General features: G+C 23.1%; 4 protein-coding genes across 4 annotated transcripts; 1 reads left to right on the forward strand and 3 right to left on the reverse strand.

Moving 5' to 3' along the window:
* Positions 1-411: 411 nt before the first annotated feature.
* PVVCY_0904350 (serine/threonine protein kinase, putative) lies at positions 412-3,219 on the reverse strand (the record flags this gene model as incomplete). Its single annotated transcript, XM_008626772.1, has 1 exon — positions 412-3,219. The coding sequence occupies one exon, from the start codon at positions 3,217-3,219 to the stop codon at positions 412-414; it is 2,808 nt and encodes a 935-aa protein (XP_008624994.1).
* A 3,484-nt stretch (positions 3,220-6,703) lies between these two features.
* On the reverse strand, positions 6,704-7,397 carry PVVCY_0904360 (cysteine-rich PDZ-binding protein, putative; the record flags this gene model as incomplete). Its single annotated transcript, XM_008626773.1, has 4 exons — positions 6,704-6,782; positions 6,875-6,949; positions 7,040-7,097; positions 7,337-7,397. 4 exons carry the CDS (start codon positions 7,395-7,397, stop codon positions 6,704-6,706), a joined length of 273 nt encoding a protein of 90 aa, XP_008624995.1.
* A 695-nt stretch (positions 7,398-8,092) lies between these two features.
* PVVCY_0904370 (dynamin-like protein, putative) lies at positions 8,093-10,830 on the reverse strand (the record flags this gene model as incomplete). The annotated part of the gene is made up of 4 exons (XM_008626774.2): positions 8,093-8,119; positions 8,214-8,260; positions 8,368-8,462; positions 8,555-10,830. The coding sequence occupies 4 exons, from the start codon at positions 10,828-10,830 to the stop codon at positions 8,093-8,095; spliced, it is 2,445 nt and encodes an 814-aa protein (XP_008624996.2).
* A 2,590-nt stretch (positions 10,831-13,420) lies between these two features.
* PVVCY_0904380 (ABC transporter B family member 3, putative) lies at positions 13,421-15,930 on the forward strand (the record flags this gene model as incomplete). The annotated part of the gene is made up of 3 exons (XM_008626775.1): positions 13,421-15,517; positions 15,646-15,808; positions 15,899-15,930. 3 exons carry the CDS (start codon positions 13,421-13,423, stop codon positions 15,928-15,930), a joined length of 2,292 nt encoding a protein of 763 aa, XP_008624997.1.
* Positions 15,931-16,089: the final 159 nt, after the last annotated feature.

Consider the following 16,089-nt stretch of genomic DNA (forward strand, 5'->3'; position numbering starts at 1 on the left):
ATCCAACTATTTTTATAATTAAAACCAACCATTTTTATAATTAAAAAAATAAATGTTGATATGTTTTATGTACCTTTGAAAATAATTTGATAAAACAGATTGGCATTACACAATTAGAAGTTTAATGGGTCTTTGGTGAAACATTTTACTACTATCATAACTGGGATAACTAATATTTTAAACTTGTAATAGCTAAGTAGTTTTATGGTAGGACTTTCTATAGGTATATACTTTTTATTATGCATGTTTTACATTATGGTATGATGAGCTGATTTCCATTTTAAAGATAAATATTTGCTTCGACTTTATAAAACTTACAAGGGTATGCAGAAATAGTGAACTTTTTAAATTTTATTTATTTATAAAAATTGTACAGCATTGGGATGTCTATATTAGCAGTGTTAACACATTTTAAATATATTTAATTGTTTTTCCTGAGTGATTATAATTGTTAGTGCATAGTTTGACATGGCTTTGATCATTTTCGTTGTCTTCTTTATGGGATTGATTTTGTAAATCTACTTGTTTTACACAATATTTTGTAAATATATCTTTTTTGTGTTTTAATTTATTAACCTTTTGTATATTGTCTAAGTTAGGAGTTTTATGTGCATGTGCATGTGTATTATTCACAGCCATTTCTTGATCTGATGTTAAGTCATTACTTTCATCTGTAAATTTATTTCCTTTATTTATTATACTAACTTTTGTTGCATTATTTAACTTATTAATTTTACTAATTTTATTAATTTTATCTAATACTTCTTCATTTATAAAATATTTAGGGAAGTTGGTATTTTTGGATTCTTTGTATTTTTGAAAAGTGCAATTAAAATTATTGGAATTATTTTCTTTTACTTTATTAGTTTCATTTTTTTTATCTGCATTAAATAGTTCAGGAATTTTTGTATCATTAAAATTTGGGTAATTATCTGAATATATTTTATTAGTAGACGTATTTTCACTTTTTCCATTTTTATTAACATGGCTAGTTGTGTTACTAGTTTTATTATTATAATTTAGGGAACCTGAATTGTTTTTTATTATATTATTAATATTTTCATTATTTTTTAAATCATGAATTTTACTTTTATTTGTCAAAAAATTTATTTTTTCATTACTACTACAATAGTTATATTTTACATTATTAGTGTCTTTTATTATTTTTTTTTCATTTTCATCTTGATCACTAATTTTAGGATTTCCTTTTTTTGATTCACTTTTTAATTGAAATAAATTTTTATAATCACGTTGTTTAATTTCATTATTTAAAACAATTTTATCATATTTGTATGTTTTTTTTTTTTGTAAAATATTATTATAATCCTCATTTTTTTGGTCGTCATTAGTGATGTTTCCTTGATTTGTGGTGGCATGTGTATCTTCTTCATTTTTTTTTTTTCTTCTAACACAGTTATTATTATTAGCTGTAATGGTAGTGGTAGTAGTGGCAGTTTTTCCGGTACTACTTATGCTATCATTATCTTTACTTAAGTTATCTTCATCATTTATATAGACAGACGAATTTGTATTTTTTATGGTTTGTTCAGGCTTTTTCTTTTTTAATAAGTTCTTATTAACATTTTCATCATTATGATTATTTGTAAGTGTTTCTTTTTTTTTTTTTTTTATCTCGTCATGAGTTGGTGTAGTATCTTCATCTTCACTTTCATCTTCTGAAGAATCATAGTTTTGCTTACCGTTTTCATCTTGTTTGGTAGTATTAATTATATCCATTTTTGTTGTATTTTTTTTTTTTTTTTCAGATTTATTTTCAGCATTTTTACTAGTAATAGAATCAGTTCGTTTTACAGAACAACAGTTAACTTTATTTTTAAAATTATTTTTCATTATGTAATATAAAATTTCATAATCTTTTTTGAGAGCAGAATTAGAATATTTTTCTTTTCCTGAGCTGGTAGTATTTTCACTTATAATTGTACTTGCATTTTTTTTATCACTTCCCGTTTTTTGTGTATCTATATCTGTAATAACAGTTGTTTTAGATGTAGAAAGTGATTTAACAACACATTCGTTAGTATCTTTTTTTGAATCATTTGTTTTATTTATTTTACTATTTGAAATAGATGAGATATTTTTAAAAAAATTCCAATTATTTGATAAAAGATAAATCCATCGTGTTTTTATTTTTTCATGCCATAAAAATTTGGAGTTTTGCAAACTAAAATTATTTAACATTTCAGTAACCCATGGATGATCTAAAACATTTTGTAAACTTAATCTTTCATTGGGGTTTGATGATGTTAATTTAACAAATAGATCCCATGCTTTTAAATTTTCTCTAAATCTGCTAGGTGGTTTAGAATATCGTAAATTATGAACTGTTTTTAAAATAATTTGTGCAACCTTAGAACATTCTACTCCTTTTTGTCTACAAACAAATCTACCAGATATAAATAAAATCATATTCATTCCAAGTGCATAATTATCAATTTTTTCTGTCATAGGTCCAGTATTTCTTAAAACTTCAGGAGGATTTATTTCTAATGTTCCTGGCCATTCATTTGGATGTAAATTACATGAATCAATATGTTCAGACCAACCAAAATCAGCTATTACAATTTTTTTATTACTATATCTTAAGATGTTAGTTGGTTTTAGATCTCTATGTACAATATTCATATCTTGTATATACCACATACCTTGTAATAATTGAATAAAATATAAAAATGCTTCGCTCATATTACTTGATAAATTTTCTTTCCATAATGTACCATCGTTAGCATAATCTTGTATAAGTATCCATCCTTCTTTACCTCCTATAACTTTATGTAATTTAATTACACCAGGACATTGACATATAGATAAATTAATTATTTCTTTAGTAAACATTTCAACAATTCTGTTGAAGGACTCTTTAGGAAATTGATTTGGTTGTAATAACTTGGCTGCAAATATTTCATTTGTTACTTTATGTTTAACTTTCCATACTTCTGCATATGTTCCTTTTCCTAGATTATTTAAAACAATATAATCTTTAAAACAGCTTTCATTTGTTTTTATTATTTTTATTTGATTATTTAATATACTAGGCAATTGTAATATGTCATTGTGTGATGATAATTCAGAACCGATTTTAACTTCATCACTTTTTTTATTCTTTACATAATTTTTTTTATAAAGCTTTTCCGATATTTTTAGACTATCATTGTTATTGTTTACTATCTTAACACTTTTTTTATTATCTAAATAATCCATGTTTTGTTCAATAATCTTTATATGGTTAGTGTCTATGTTTTAAGAAATATATTCCTTATATATGTTTTAAGGTAAACTACTCATTTATTTAATATATATTTCAATATTATTTTATTTTTTTTTTTTAATTTTATACTCTTCATAAATATATAGATTATTTTCGTAGTCTTTGTTCTGTTTTATTGCTATGGAACTCCTATAATTTGCTAGGGCATATAAAATGTATACTTAGAATAATTTTGTCTGATGTGGTTCCCTTATTTTATATGTGTTAATGCAAATTAGTATGGCTGTATGTTTAATGAGAATGTATAAACATATTTATGAATATGTGCATATATTGTCTTTTGTACTTGTTCAGAAAGTTAGTAACGTTTTTTTTTCTCATCCATGCATATGTAGAAAAACAAAATTGATAGCTCTTGAAGTATATATTAACAAAATTAATATAATAGTTATGTATAAAATCAAACTAACAAATAGACATATAAATGAATGAAAAAAATCGAACAAACGATAAGAATATAAATACAAATAGAAAGAATGAAGTATAAAATATTAAAATCTATTATATAGATGCATCGCACAAATTATATAAATCTTTAAGTTGATGAAATCTAATGGAAAGGCAATTGATAGATAGTTATGTAGGCTAAAACCTAAAATCTAAAACCAAATAGATAACAATATCAAACAAACACCATAATAGATTGGAAACAAATATATTAAAAATGAACAAATTTACAAACTCTACAAATTTAGGGAAAACAAAAATGGAGTAAGACAAATACAATTGGCAATAGTTTATATAGTAAATCTATATAATAAAATGTGAAGTAAATGTTACAAACAAATTACAAATAAACAAATCATCAAATAGCTAAATAAACAAATCAGCAAATAATTAAATAAACAAATCGTCAAATAATTAAATAAACAAATCGTCAAATAATTAAATAAACAAATAGCAAATGGTCAAATAGCAAATAACAAATAGCAAATGGTCAAATAGACAAGTAAACAAACAAACAAACAAACAAACAAACGCGTGTGTGTATATGCAATATTATTATGAATGCATAATTATTGATGGAAACAATTCAAAACTTTTAATTTCATTAGAATTTGATTACTTGTCATCGTTATATATTATCAAATATTTGTATGAATATATTACTCTAAATTAATTCATGCATATTAATATGAAAACATGTATGAATATATATATGTATATGTAGTATAATTATAAATGCATACTTATTTTTTACGAAAACAAACAAAAACTTTTAATTTTATTAGAATTTGATTACTTGTCATCGTTATAATATTATCAAATATTTGTATGAATATATCACTCTAAATTAATTCATCAATATCGATATGAAAACATATATGAATATATATTATGTATATAATGAAATGTATGCATACACCCAAAATGATACACTACAAATAATATTTCTTTACAATATATTTACAATTAATATTTTTTTTTTTATTTATTTCTATATCTCAATTTTTCTCCCTCTATTTTTATATTATATATATAATTAAAATATAAAATGTATAACTATTTCAATGATGAAAAAAAAGAAAAAAAAAAGAATGTTACGTTCAGAATAATTACTTACTAAAATTTATGTGTGCATTTTGTCTTTTTTTTCCTTCTTTAGCACTAATAACTATTTTTAATAATTAGCATATAATTAAGAATGAAAAATAAAATAAAATTATCTTTTTATGATAATTTAAATTGTTAAATTTTGGCTCCTTGCACATTTTATTATATACCCCAAAAACAAACAATAAAAAGGCCTTGGAATTGTATACAACACAACAATATTTTTACGATGCAAATACATTTACTTTTTTTTTGGGGGGTGTGAAAGGGGGCATTATATGTATATATATTTTTTTTTCTGAACAGTTCATAAATAAATGTTGCACTGCACAGAATATTTTAAAATAATTATTTCATGTGCATATTTGTATTCTATATGTTCATAAAAATATAGTATATGTAGCGAAAATTACACGAAAATGAAATAGCTAAAAAAAAATATAAAATAAAATATGAATAAAATAAACATATATATTCCATAGTTGTATTATATAATATTTATAATTTGATTTATGGTTTGCATAACAAAAAATATAATAGCTATAAAATTTTGAAGGTGTATAAATACAAATGTATATATAAACTATTTTTTGTATGGTAATAAAATTTTACAGTTCAAAAAAATAAAATAACAACATGTGTAGGCGAATGCATTTTTTTTGCATTGTTCATAAATAGCAGCTAAATTATTAAAACTAACTTCGATGTTATTAGTTGCATCTGTTGATAAATATGTATCACAAACGATTAATATTGTATGCATAAATCATTGCTTCCCCCCTTTGACGATTATGGGAATACTACACAACAAAACACTTGCATTAGTGTATGCACTGAAGAAGTATAAATTATATGGTTGGTATATTATTTACTTGTTAAAATGACTTTCTGTTTTTCAGATATACCAAAATTGGATAATTATATATGAATAGATATATTTCAGTTTGTATATAAAGTATTATATACAGATATATTATATATGTTAGACGATTTTTATGTGTTTTTACATATTTCAGTTTCCCTTTTGTATGAAGTGATACATAAGTTACACACTGCTATCCAGTGCACATATCTTACTATTTGTTAATATTAAAAAAAATAACATATGGGAATATTGAACATTGGCAATTTAAATATGCATGCCTTTGTTAATACATCATTGTTGTAAGAATATATCTAAAGTATGCACAGTTTATTTGTCTAAAAATCTTTAGATATATTTCATGTAAACTATAAAGAATACTCAAGGTTCATTTGCATAGTTTTACAGGAATATAAATGTGTAACATGTATATAATAAACATATTTGTATATTCCATAATATTGGCATTCGCGGACGTACTATGCCCTTCATATATTTTGGTATTCTAATCGGTGGGTGGTTTATATGTGTTTCTATATTTTTACTATGATGCTATTTTCATCAGTAATTTGTTGTTATAATTCTGGGAAGGCACTAACATCAGAATGTTGGAATGGTAGAGAATGGTAATTTATGTGATATAATTAATATGTATTTATGCGCCTATTTTAGGCCTATATAAAATAAAACAAAAGATCGGCATAAAGAGAACATTATTAAGGAATATATCGTTAAGGATAATTTAAAAATATTAGTTAAGCGGTTTATTTTTTTTATGTAAAATATTTTAACAGGTTAAGAGAAAAGGAATTAAAAAGACGAAACAAAATAAGAGAATTTTTATGCATATATAATTAAAAAAAAAAAAAAAACTTCACATTAAAAATTATTACTATTGTAAATATTATTATGGGGCATGTCTTATTTCGTAATAAAAATTATGACTTGTTAATAAAAAAATATGGCTAGCTCCTTTTTGTGTGTGCATAATATGTAGTTGGCTATATTATTGACATATTACTTGAGGAAACATCGGCTATTGTTCTGCCACACAACTGGCATTTACCTAATTTGTAAGAACTAAATGGAAAAGATTGAAAACAAAATAAATGTAGCTATATTGTTTTTAGAGAAAAAAGTGTTTATAATGAGTAAAAAAAAAAAAATTTTACCAGACTGAACAATATTTGCCATCTTGATGAAGTTGGCTGTTACACTTTTTACATTTTCGACTTTTTGGATTAAACCTGATTAAAAATAGGGTGTAAAATAGAGTTATAATATTGTATAAAAAAGGGAAAAGTAATGTAAAAAAAAAAAGTGTATAATTAAAATACTTTTGTTTGGCATGGCGGTATTCCAACAGTTTGTTAGTGCCAGTTGATCTATTCGAGCCTATGAATAAAAAGTAAAATATGTTTACAATATTATTGTTTATATTTTAAAACATTTCAAGGTTTAAAATGATGAGTATAATTTGTTTAAAAAATTGGAAATAGGAAAAAATAAAAAACTATGAGACTACACAAAGTTAAAGTATTTCTCATAAATATAGTAACATGTTTTGAGGAAAATAATAGCTGAATAGATTTATAATTTATAAAATTATTGTAAATAGGTTTTTAAATTCTTACTATTTTTGACATCAGGGGTTGCCAACTTTTTAAGTTTCTTTTCGCATTTTTCGCAAGGCATTTTTATCAAAAATTAATTAGTAATATTTTTCAAATAGGAATTTATACTATTTTTGTCAAAAATAAATTGACAGTTTTTTTAGAGCAACACGCTCTATATTAAAATTATGAACATGTTAGGTAAACTTTTTAAATATAATAGTAATTTTTTTTTTTTTAATTTTAAAAAGTTTAAATATACGGGTACAAGACGAATGAAAAAAAAGGATATATAATTTTTTAATTTATCATATTTTATAAATATCAATATACATATTCAAGTTATAAGATAAACAAATTAAAAAATGTACATAATATAACAAATAAATGCTAACGGAAAACGCAGAAAAGTAAACACAGAATATAAATAAACGAAGAAATAAATCTTGAACATATGAATTAATACAATAAATATAATTATTATATTTATGTATAAAAGGATATATATACGCATTTTAATTTTTAACTTTTAATTCATGTCAGGAAATTATAAATACGTTCACTAATTTAATTTAAAATACTTTTTCTTACATTATATTTTTACAAAAAAAAATACACCCATAATATGTTATATATATGTATAAAATTTACTAAATATTTGTAATAATTTGATAGGCTAAATTATTACTAACACAGCAAGTCTGTATATAAGTATAAAGCATAATTATTTTATATGCTCTATAAATTTTGCAAAATGAAAAATATCATAGGTTTGCATTAATCAAACAAGGGATTATATGGGGCCTGAAAATCGAGAATTAGAAAATTCGCATGTTAATATGTGTCAATATATATATATACAAATTGTTAGTTAAAAATTAATGCATTAAATAATTACTTTTTTTTTGATTGGATCCTTTTCAAATAAATGTTTTCCTTTTGGATCTAACGAAAAGAAAATGATAAAGCATGTTTAGTCAGGTGGTATATATTTTATGTGGAGTAATAAACTTGTCATATTTTAAGACATTTTATTTGATGTAGTGTGTTACCCATTTTTGAGCTCATCATTGGATTGTGTTTTGACATGTGGGAGCTAATGGTAGGGGGCGACATGTTTCTGGGTTGCATCATTTGTGATCGTTTGCTGTGTAGTGATAGTAAAGAGAAGAAATGTGTAATGGGTATATAAATTTTTTTTTATACTAAATTAGGTATAATATTTTTTTTTCTAATTACCTAGCGGCGTGGACATCATTGCTTGAGCTCATAGTGTGAGAAGAAGAAAAATTTTGTTTATAAGATTGAGCTGGTGAACTATTTGAGATAGAGGAAGTGTTTTGTCCTTTAAGATTTTTTTGCATTTCCATGAGATCTTGTTCATAGTTAGCATCAAAAAGATCAATATTAATTGATGTTATGCTAGGATCTTTTAAAAGTACTTGGTTTGCTTTTTTAAGAATTTCTAATTGGTGATTTAGATGTTCTCTTTCTTTTAATACATGTAATGGTTCATTTAGTAATTCAAATAATTTTTGTTCACTATTTAGATCTGAATATAATTCAAATTGCATTTTTTCTTGTAATCTTCTAATTAAGAAATATCCAATAATTTTAGGTACACTATCTCTAACATTTCTAAGAACGATACTAAAATAGGAATCTAATCTTCTTCGAATTTCTTGTATAAATTGTGAATTATATCGTGTTTTTTTTTTATCTTTATTCCACATGCTCATAACAGATTTTTGTGCTCCTGAAACAAATTTAGCTGCTTTGCCTGTTAAATATTCAGATTCATTAATTATATTTTGATAATATTTACTTTGTCCTGTTGCACTATTTTGTGAACTATTCATATTATCATGGCTACTATTAAAACTATTTTGTGGATATTTTTTATTTGAATTTTTTTGATAATTACCATAATCTTGCATAGGGGATCCTGTTTCATTTTGTTCATCCTCACTCATGTTAATAATACTTCCATGTTCTATTAAATATGAAACGTCGTTTGTAAATAGATAATTAGTTTCTGCTTCTATATAGTTTTCTAAAATGGTATGTGTATTTTCTTTTTCTCTAATTAGTATGGATTGAGATAGATCTAAGACTTGTTCAGATAATTTTGGAAATCTTGTTAGAACACGATTGGCAATTGTTTGAGATAAAATTTCAAGAGTTTGACTAACTTTATCTAGACAATTAAAAACAGGTGTATGTATTTTTTTTAAATGTGGCAAGATTAAGAATTCAAATGTATCTGGTGAAGGAAATCCAGGTAAACTATCACCTTCATGCATACAAATAGCATCATCTATATCATTATCACTTAATTCACTAGTTACATTTTTGCCTGCATATTCATCTAATAATTCATTAAATATTTGTCTAACCTTTAAACCACAAATAATGTCATTATTTTCAATAAAAACTTGTAACCTTTTATCATATTTTCCTTTTAATGTATTTTTAAATATTTCACAATAATCTGTAATCATTGACCAAAGTATTTGCGTTTTTTTTGTTGCATCTAATGGTACATTAGTTCCTAAAGAGAAAAGTTTATCATTAATTGCTCTGATTCTGTCATTAATTTCTATTTTGATATCTGGTAAAAAGTGTTTAATATGTCTTAGCAGGACTTTTGTTAATTTGTCAGTTAAAGAAGTAGTACCATATAATGATTGAGGTAATTTTTTATATACAGGATGGTTTTGAAAGAATTTTAATTCATCTTTTAATGATTGACTAATAGTTTTACCTTGTTTTATATCAGCACTAGATCTATTTATAACTCCTGTATAACCTAATCTTAAATTTATTTCATCATTTAGTAGCATTTTACTTGCATCGACCCCTTTATCCATAAGATCTATTTTTGTAATAACACCGATGGTTCTTAAACCTTTGGGATCGACTTTTCTAGCTATTTGTAATGCATCACTAGTTGACATATCAGCATTAGCTGGTAAAACTGCAAGAATAATAGTTCTAGGATCTTTAACGTATCTAAATGCCATTTCTCTTGTCAATCTTTCAATATCATCTGTTTGATCCGAATTTTTTAATGGAACCCTAGTAATACCAGGCAAATCAATTAATGATAGATCAGGACAACCTGTTGAATAGATATTTAAAATAATTGGTTCATCGATGATACCTTTATTTGTTCCTGCAATTTGATCTGTCAAACTATTTATATGTTCTCTAACTTCATTGAAATCTGTGAATTTTTTATTTTTGTCATCTTCAAAGGTAGCCCAATGTTTAATTTCACTATCTTCTTTAATATGAATTAATCTAAATTCAATAGGACGTCTAGTCACAACCCCTTCACCTCTTGGTAAAAAATCTAAACCAACAATTGATTCTAAAACACTACTTTTTCCACTACTTTGTGTACCAACCACACATATACGAGGTAGGTTTATATATTTTTGTAAGCCTATATCTCGAAGCTCATCAATCACACTAATAAGTTTACGTAAATTAACATAAATACTTGACTCCATTTTTATTATATTTTTTTTGATTACTAAGTTGAAAAAAAAAATGCAACAATAATAATGACAAGCGTTTTTGTAGTTATGCTTATTTAATATAGATTAAATATTCGGTGTTGGGAAAAGGTATGTAAGTAGGATGATAAGATGAGGAGAGCAATTATAAGGATAGTAAAAAAAAATAAATATTATAGAATAATTCAAGATATAGAGAAAATAATGAAGTGTATAATATATGAATTATTCAGGATAGTATATACAAATATATGGATGTATTTTATAAATTGCAAACTTCGGAAAACTTTTTTTTTTTTTTTTTTTTTTTTTCGCAAGATAATTTTTTCGAAATAGGGAAAATAAATTTATAAAGATAAATAAATATATAAACACATTTTATGGATATAACTTATATATAGGTTATAGAAAATATGTAATAAAAATATGATTTAAAATGAGGAAACTTATTACATAAGCATTTAATTTATTTAATTATTTATCCTATGATTATGATGTTAAGCCTTTAATATATATTACATGAAATTTAGTTTTTTCCTTATCTTCATTTTGATTTATTTTAAAATTAATTTTTTGGTTGCTCGTTATTTTTTATGCATTATTATTTTAATTATTTTTTATGTATGTAATGTATATTATTATATTTATATTTACATATTATTATTAGCATATATTATGTATACATATTTTTACATGCTTTTTTGTGTAGCGTCGAACTAAAAATCATGCCGTGCAAATGGCATAGAATTTATTTGATGAAAAAATTTTTAGATATTACAAAATAAGGATTAAAAAATAAGTAATAATAATATTACAAATAAATTGACAATTTTTATAAGGTGAAATATGTCTATTAAAAATGTTCAAACAATCGATTATATTGGAAATTTTCAAAATGGGGGGAGGGGGGATTATTACATAGTACCAATTTTTTTAGAGAGAAGGACCATATATACATTATATATATATGTATGTAATATTTTTAACGGAGAAATTATTATTATTATATATGCTGGTTTATTTCTTGCAATTAGTAATGGATATTTTTTTGTGTATATATATAATTATTATTACCTATGGTATTTATTTTTTTTTTTTTGACAAGCATGAGTTATATGGGTGATATATAATGGAAAAATATATTTGAGAATAGGTGGAAATTTTTTAGCAATTAAATATGCTACACAAAAAATGGATAATATAAAACTTAAAAAAAAAAAACACTTTATCGTAAATAAGCTTATTCACAATTTTTATTATATTATATATATATATAGCATAAAAATATGTAAAATAATGCAGAAATATATATTTTTGTTTAAGTACAAATGTGGAAATTTTTGTTTTCTTTCTCTTTTTTTTTGTAACATAAGGCAAAGTTTGTAATAATACTTTTAGGACTTATATTTTTATATAAATTTTTATTCTTTATTTCTTATAAGTATAAATATTATGGAAATTGTAAATAATTTGTTTATGTACAATTATACTAGTAATGGGGTATGGCATAAAATATGGAATTATATGATGATTATAGTATAAAAATGCATAGATATATATTTGTAGAAAAATTAAATAAAAGGTAAAAATATGTTTTAGGGAGTAAAAAATTGTAAACTTATTTTTGTGTTTTTATACACACAATGGATATAACATCATATACTGTTCAATTGTATTTTGCTACTATAATTAAGAACATGGTTAGTGTTTTGTTTTTATAAAATTATTACGAGAATATATACAATTATAGTAGCTCCTAATTAAATGGTTTAAAGGTTAAAAAAAGCATAAGGATATAACTCCTTTTAAAAAAAAAACATAATTAAATTGGCATTAAAAATGTGTAATGAATATAAGAAATACATATGTGTGCATATTACAACTTGGTTATAGCTAATTTTTTACAAAATTATAATTGCTTAATTTGATAGTAATAGTGTTGTATTGCTCTCTTTTTTGTTATGCATTTTGGAAAGTTTTATATGATATAGTAAAGATAAAAGGAGAGAAATTACTTAATCAAATTTATAGAGAAATATATTATATGCAATTATAATGGATTAACATAAATAGCTATTAAAAGGTGGGAAAAAAAGTTATATTTTTTTTTTTTTTTTTTTGAAAAATAACAAAAAGTTATACTATTTGAGAATGAGAAAAATGGTAAATACAAGATCAAAGTAATATATGATATTTTACAAATAAAAATTAAGAATATTATTTAATAAGTCTGATAATATATAATAATTTTCAAGTTATATATATGTATGGAAAAAATAAATAATTTTTTTTTTGCATATTTCGAGTGATTAACCATATGTATGCTCTAAAAGTTTTAGGAATATTTGTTAATTTGTAATATATATAAGTATTTGATAAATGGTTGGAAATATTATGTATGTTTATTATATATATATATTTAGAGAGAATCCAAAAGATGAATAGAAAATGTTTGAGGGTAACACGAAGAGATAAATTTAAAAGCTCTAATTTGTGTGTAAAACACATGAGGAAATATTAACACCAAAATTATAATTTGAAAAATATAATAAAGTGGTTGTAGCATTGATTAGGAAAGTTTAAAATGAAAAAAATCAAAAATGTTTATTTCCTTTTATTAGTTTTTTTTACATTATTAAATAAGAGAAATCAAATTAAATGCAAACAAGAAAAGATTGTAAATGTAGGGAATAATAAATTTATAATAAATCATAGTAATCTACCTTATAATAAAAAATATTTTAAAATTGCAAATAAAGGAAAATCATGTTTTGAAAGCAGCAGAAAAAGGTGTGTACACAAAGAAAGAGAGAAAGCATTTTTCATTAAGGCACATATAAACAAAATTAAAAGATATAGGTTGTTATATAAAAATGGAAAAAGAAATGATAAGACATTCTTTGAGAATAAACAATTGAGAGATAGATTAAAAATATGGAAATTGTTTTATAAAAATAATGGGAAAAATAATGGGAAAATGTGTAGAGCATATTCAAGTGTATCTGAGACAACTAAAGAGGATAACAAATTATGCAAAGTAGGAGACAATTATAATTTTGTTGGTTCTAGATTTTTATTAAAATTTCGAAGATATATATTAGATGATAATATGGTAAATTTTATATGGATATGTAAAAATTATCTATGGGAAAAAAAAATATTTTTTTCAACAATATTTACAATGTTGAGTAGTGGGGTAATAAGTATAATTATTCCAAGATATGACAACATATTATTTAGTAATTTAACAAATAAAGTATTTGATAATTTTATGTTTAACTTATTTAATTGTGTAATTATAAGAGTTATAAGTTTGGGGTTGTGTATGTTGAGGAATAGTATATTTATGAGAGCTAGCTGCTATTCCTTAAAAAGAGTGAAAAATATTTTATTTGAAATATATATAAATAAAGAATATGAATATTTTGATAAAGTAGATCATAATAGTGTTATAAATAGATTAACTTTAGAAGCTTATGATTTTTCAAATATTATAGCATATTATATAAATCCGTTTATACGTAATTTTTTTTCTATAGTTTTAAATTTTTCATATTTATATTATTTAAATAAAAGTTTAACAAAAACAATATTTATTTTTTTTTGTATTTCCTCTGTTTTAACAATTATATCATATAAGCTTAAGAGGAAAGGGATGACACATATAAATAAAGAAAAGAATAAGAATGCTAGTATTTCTTTGGAGTCTTTTAAAAATATTAACATTATAAAATTATTTTCTACCGAATCCCATGAATATAATAAATATTCAATGTCTTTAAATAATATTTTAAACCTTCAGAAAAAGAAAGAACAATTTAATTTGTTGCATATGCTAGTTAGTAAACTGTTTGTAACTACAACATATGTTTTTATTTTACTAAAGGGAGGTAGTTTACTTTCACAAAATAAGTTGGACAGTAAAACTTTTACTTCTTTATTTTTTTATGTTAATAATATTTATTCGTGTATAGACATTTTGGATTATTACATTGAGATATGTGATATCATTGATCAGAATAGTGGAATAATTAAAATGCTAAGTGAATATCTACAAGGGGAGAAAAATAAAAATATTGAAAGTGACACTAAAATGGAAAAAATAGAGAGAGTAGATAAAACAGTGACGAAGGAAAATGAAACAAATAATAGTATGTCCTTATGTAGAGACAAAAATGATGATGTTGTATTAGAGTTTAAAGGTGTGTACTTTAAATATCCATCAAATATGGATAATAATAATTATGTATTGAAAAATATAAATTTCAAAATAAATAAAGGAACTAATAATGTTATATTAGGAAAAAGTGGAGAAGGAAAATCAACAATTTTAAAATTAATTTTAAATTTATATAAATCATCAAAGGGAAAAATATATTTATATAATAAATTATTAAATAATTATACTAATCGTGAAATATTTGATAAAATAACTTATGTTGAACAGAATTCTAAGCTATTAAAAAAAACAATTAGAGAAAATATGACATATGGAATAAAAGATAATACAAATTTTGATATGCTTGATTTAATAAATATTTCAAAATGTTGTACTAGTCATGAATTTATAAGTAGACTACGAAAAAGATATGAGACAGCCATATCAAATACCTCAGAATTAATGACAGCATCTCAAAAGCAAAAGATATGTATAGCCCGAGCTTTGATACATTTTCCCAAAGTAAAATTTGCTTAAGCATGTATAGAAGTGTTTTCATGTGTCAAGCTTGTTTATTAACTTATTTATACTAACTGATTGATACTTTGTTTTTTTTTCATTTTTTTTCACTTTTTTTTCGATTTTTTCAGATTTTGTTGCTGGACGAGTCCACGTCAGCTATGGAGAGCAAAAACGAGCGAGCCATTTTTGAGAACATTCAAAAAAACGAGTTTTTTAAAAATTTGTCAATAATTCGTATTACCCATAAGCGAGCAAATTTAGATTTGGCACATAATGTGTTTGTTTTGAAAGGTAAGAAATATGACAATATATTAGTATCACTATATATACACAACTATGTGGATACTTTTGACTAATATCGAGACTTTCTTTTCTTTACAGATGGATACTTAAAAAAACAAAAGCATGTTTAGATTTGTTTAAAAATAAAATAGGAGTTTCTTATAAAAATTAGTTATATGTATAGATAAAAAATTTTCAAAAATGGAAAAGAATAAGAAAGGAAATGGATTTAATGATTATCCAGCTTATATCAATTTAAATGTGTCTGGAATTATATATTTTTTTGTCTA

Source organism: Plasmodium vinckei, assembly GCF_900681995.1.
Source record: "Plasmodium vinckei vinckei genome assembly, chromosome: PVVCY_09".
In the NCBI taxonomy this organism is placed as follows: Eukaryota; Apicomplexa; class Aconoidasida; order Haemosporida; family Plasmodiidae; genus Plasmodium; species Plasmodium vinckei.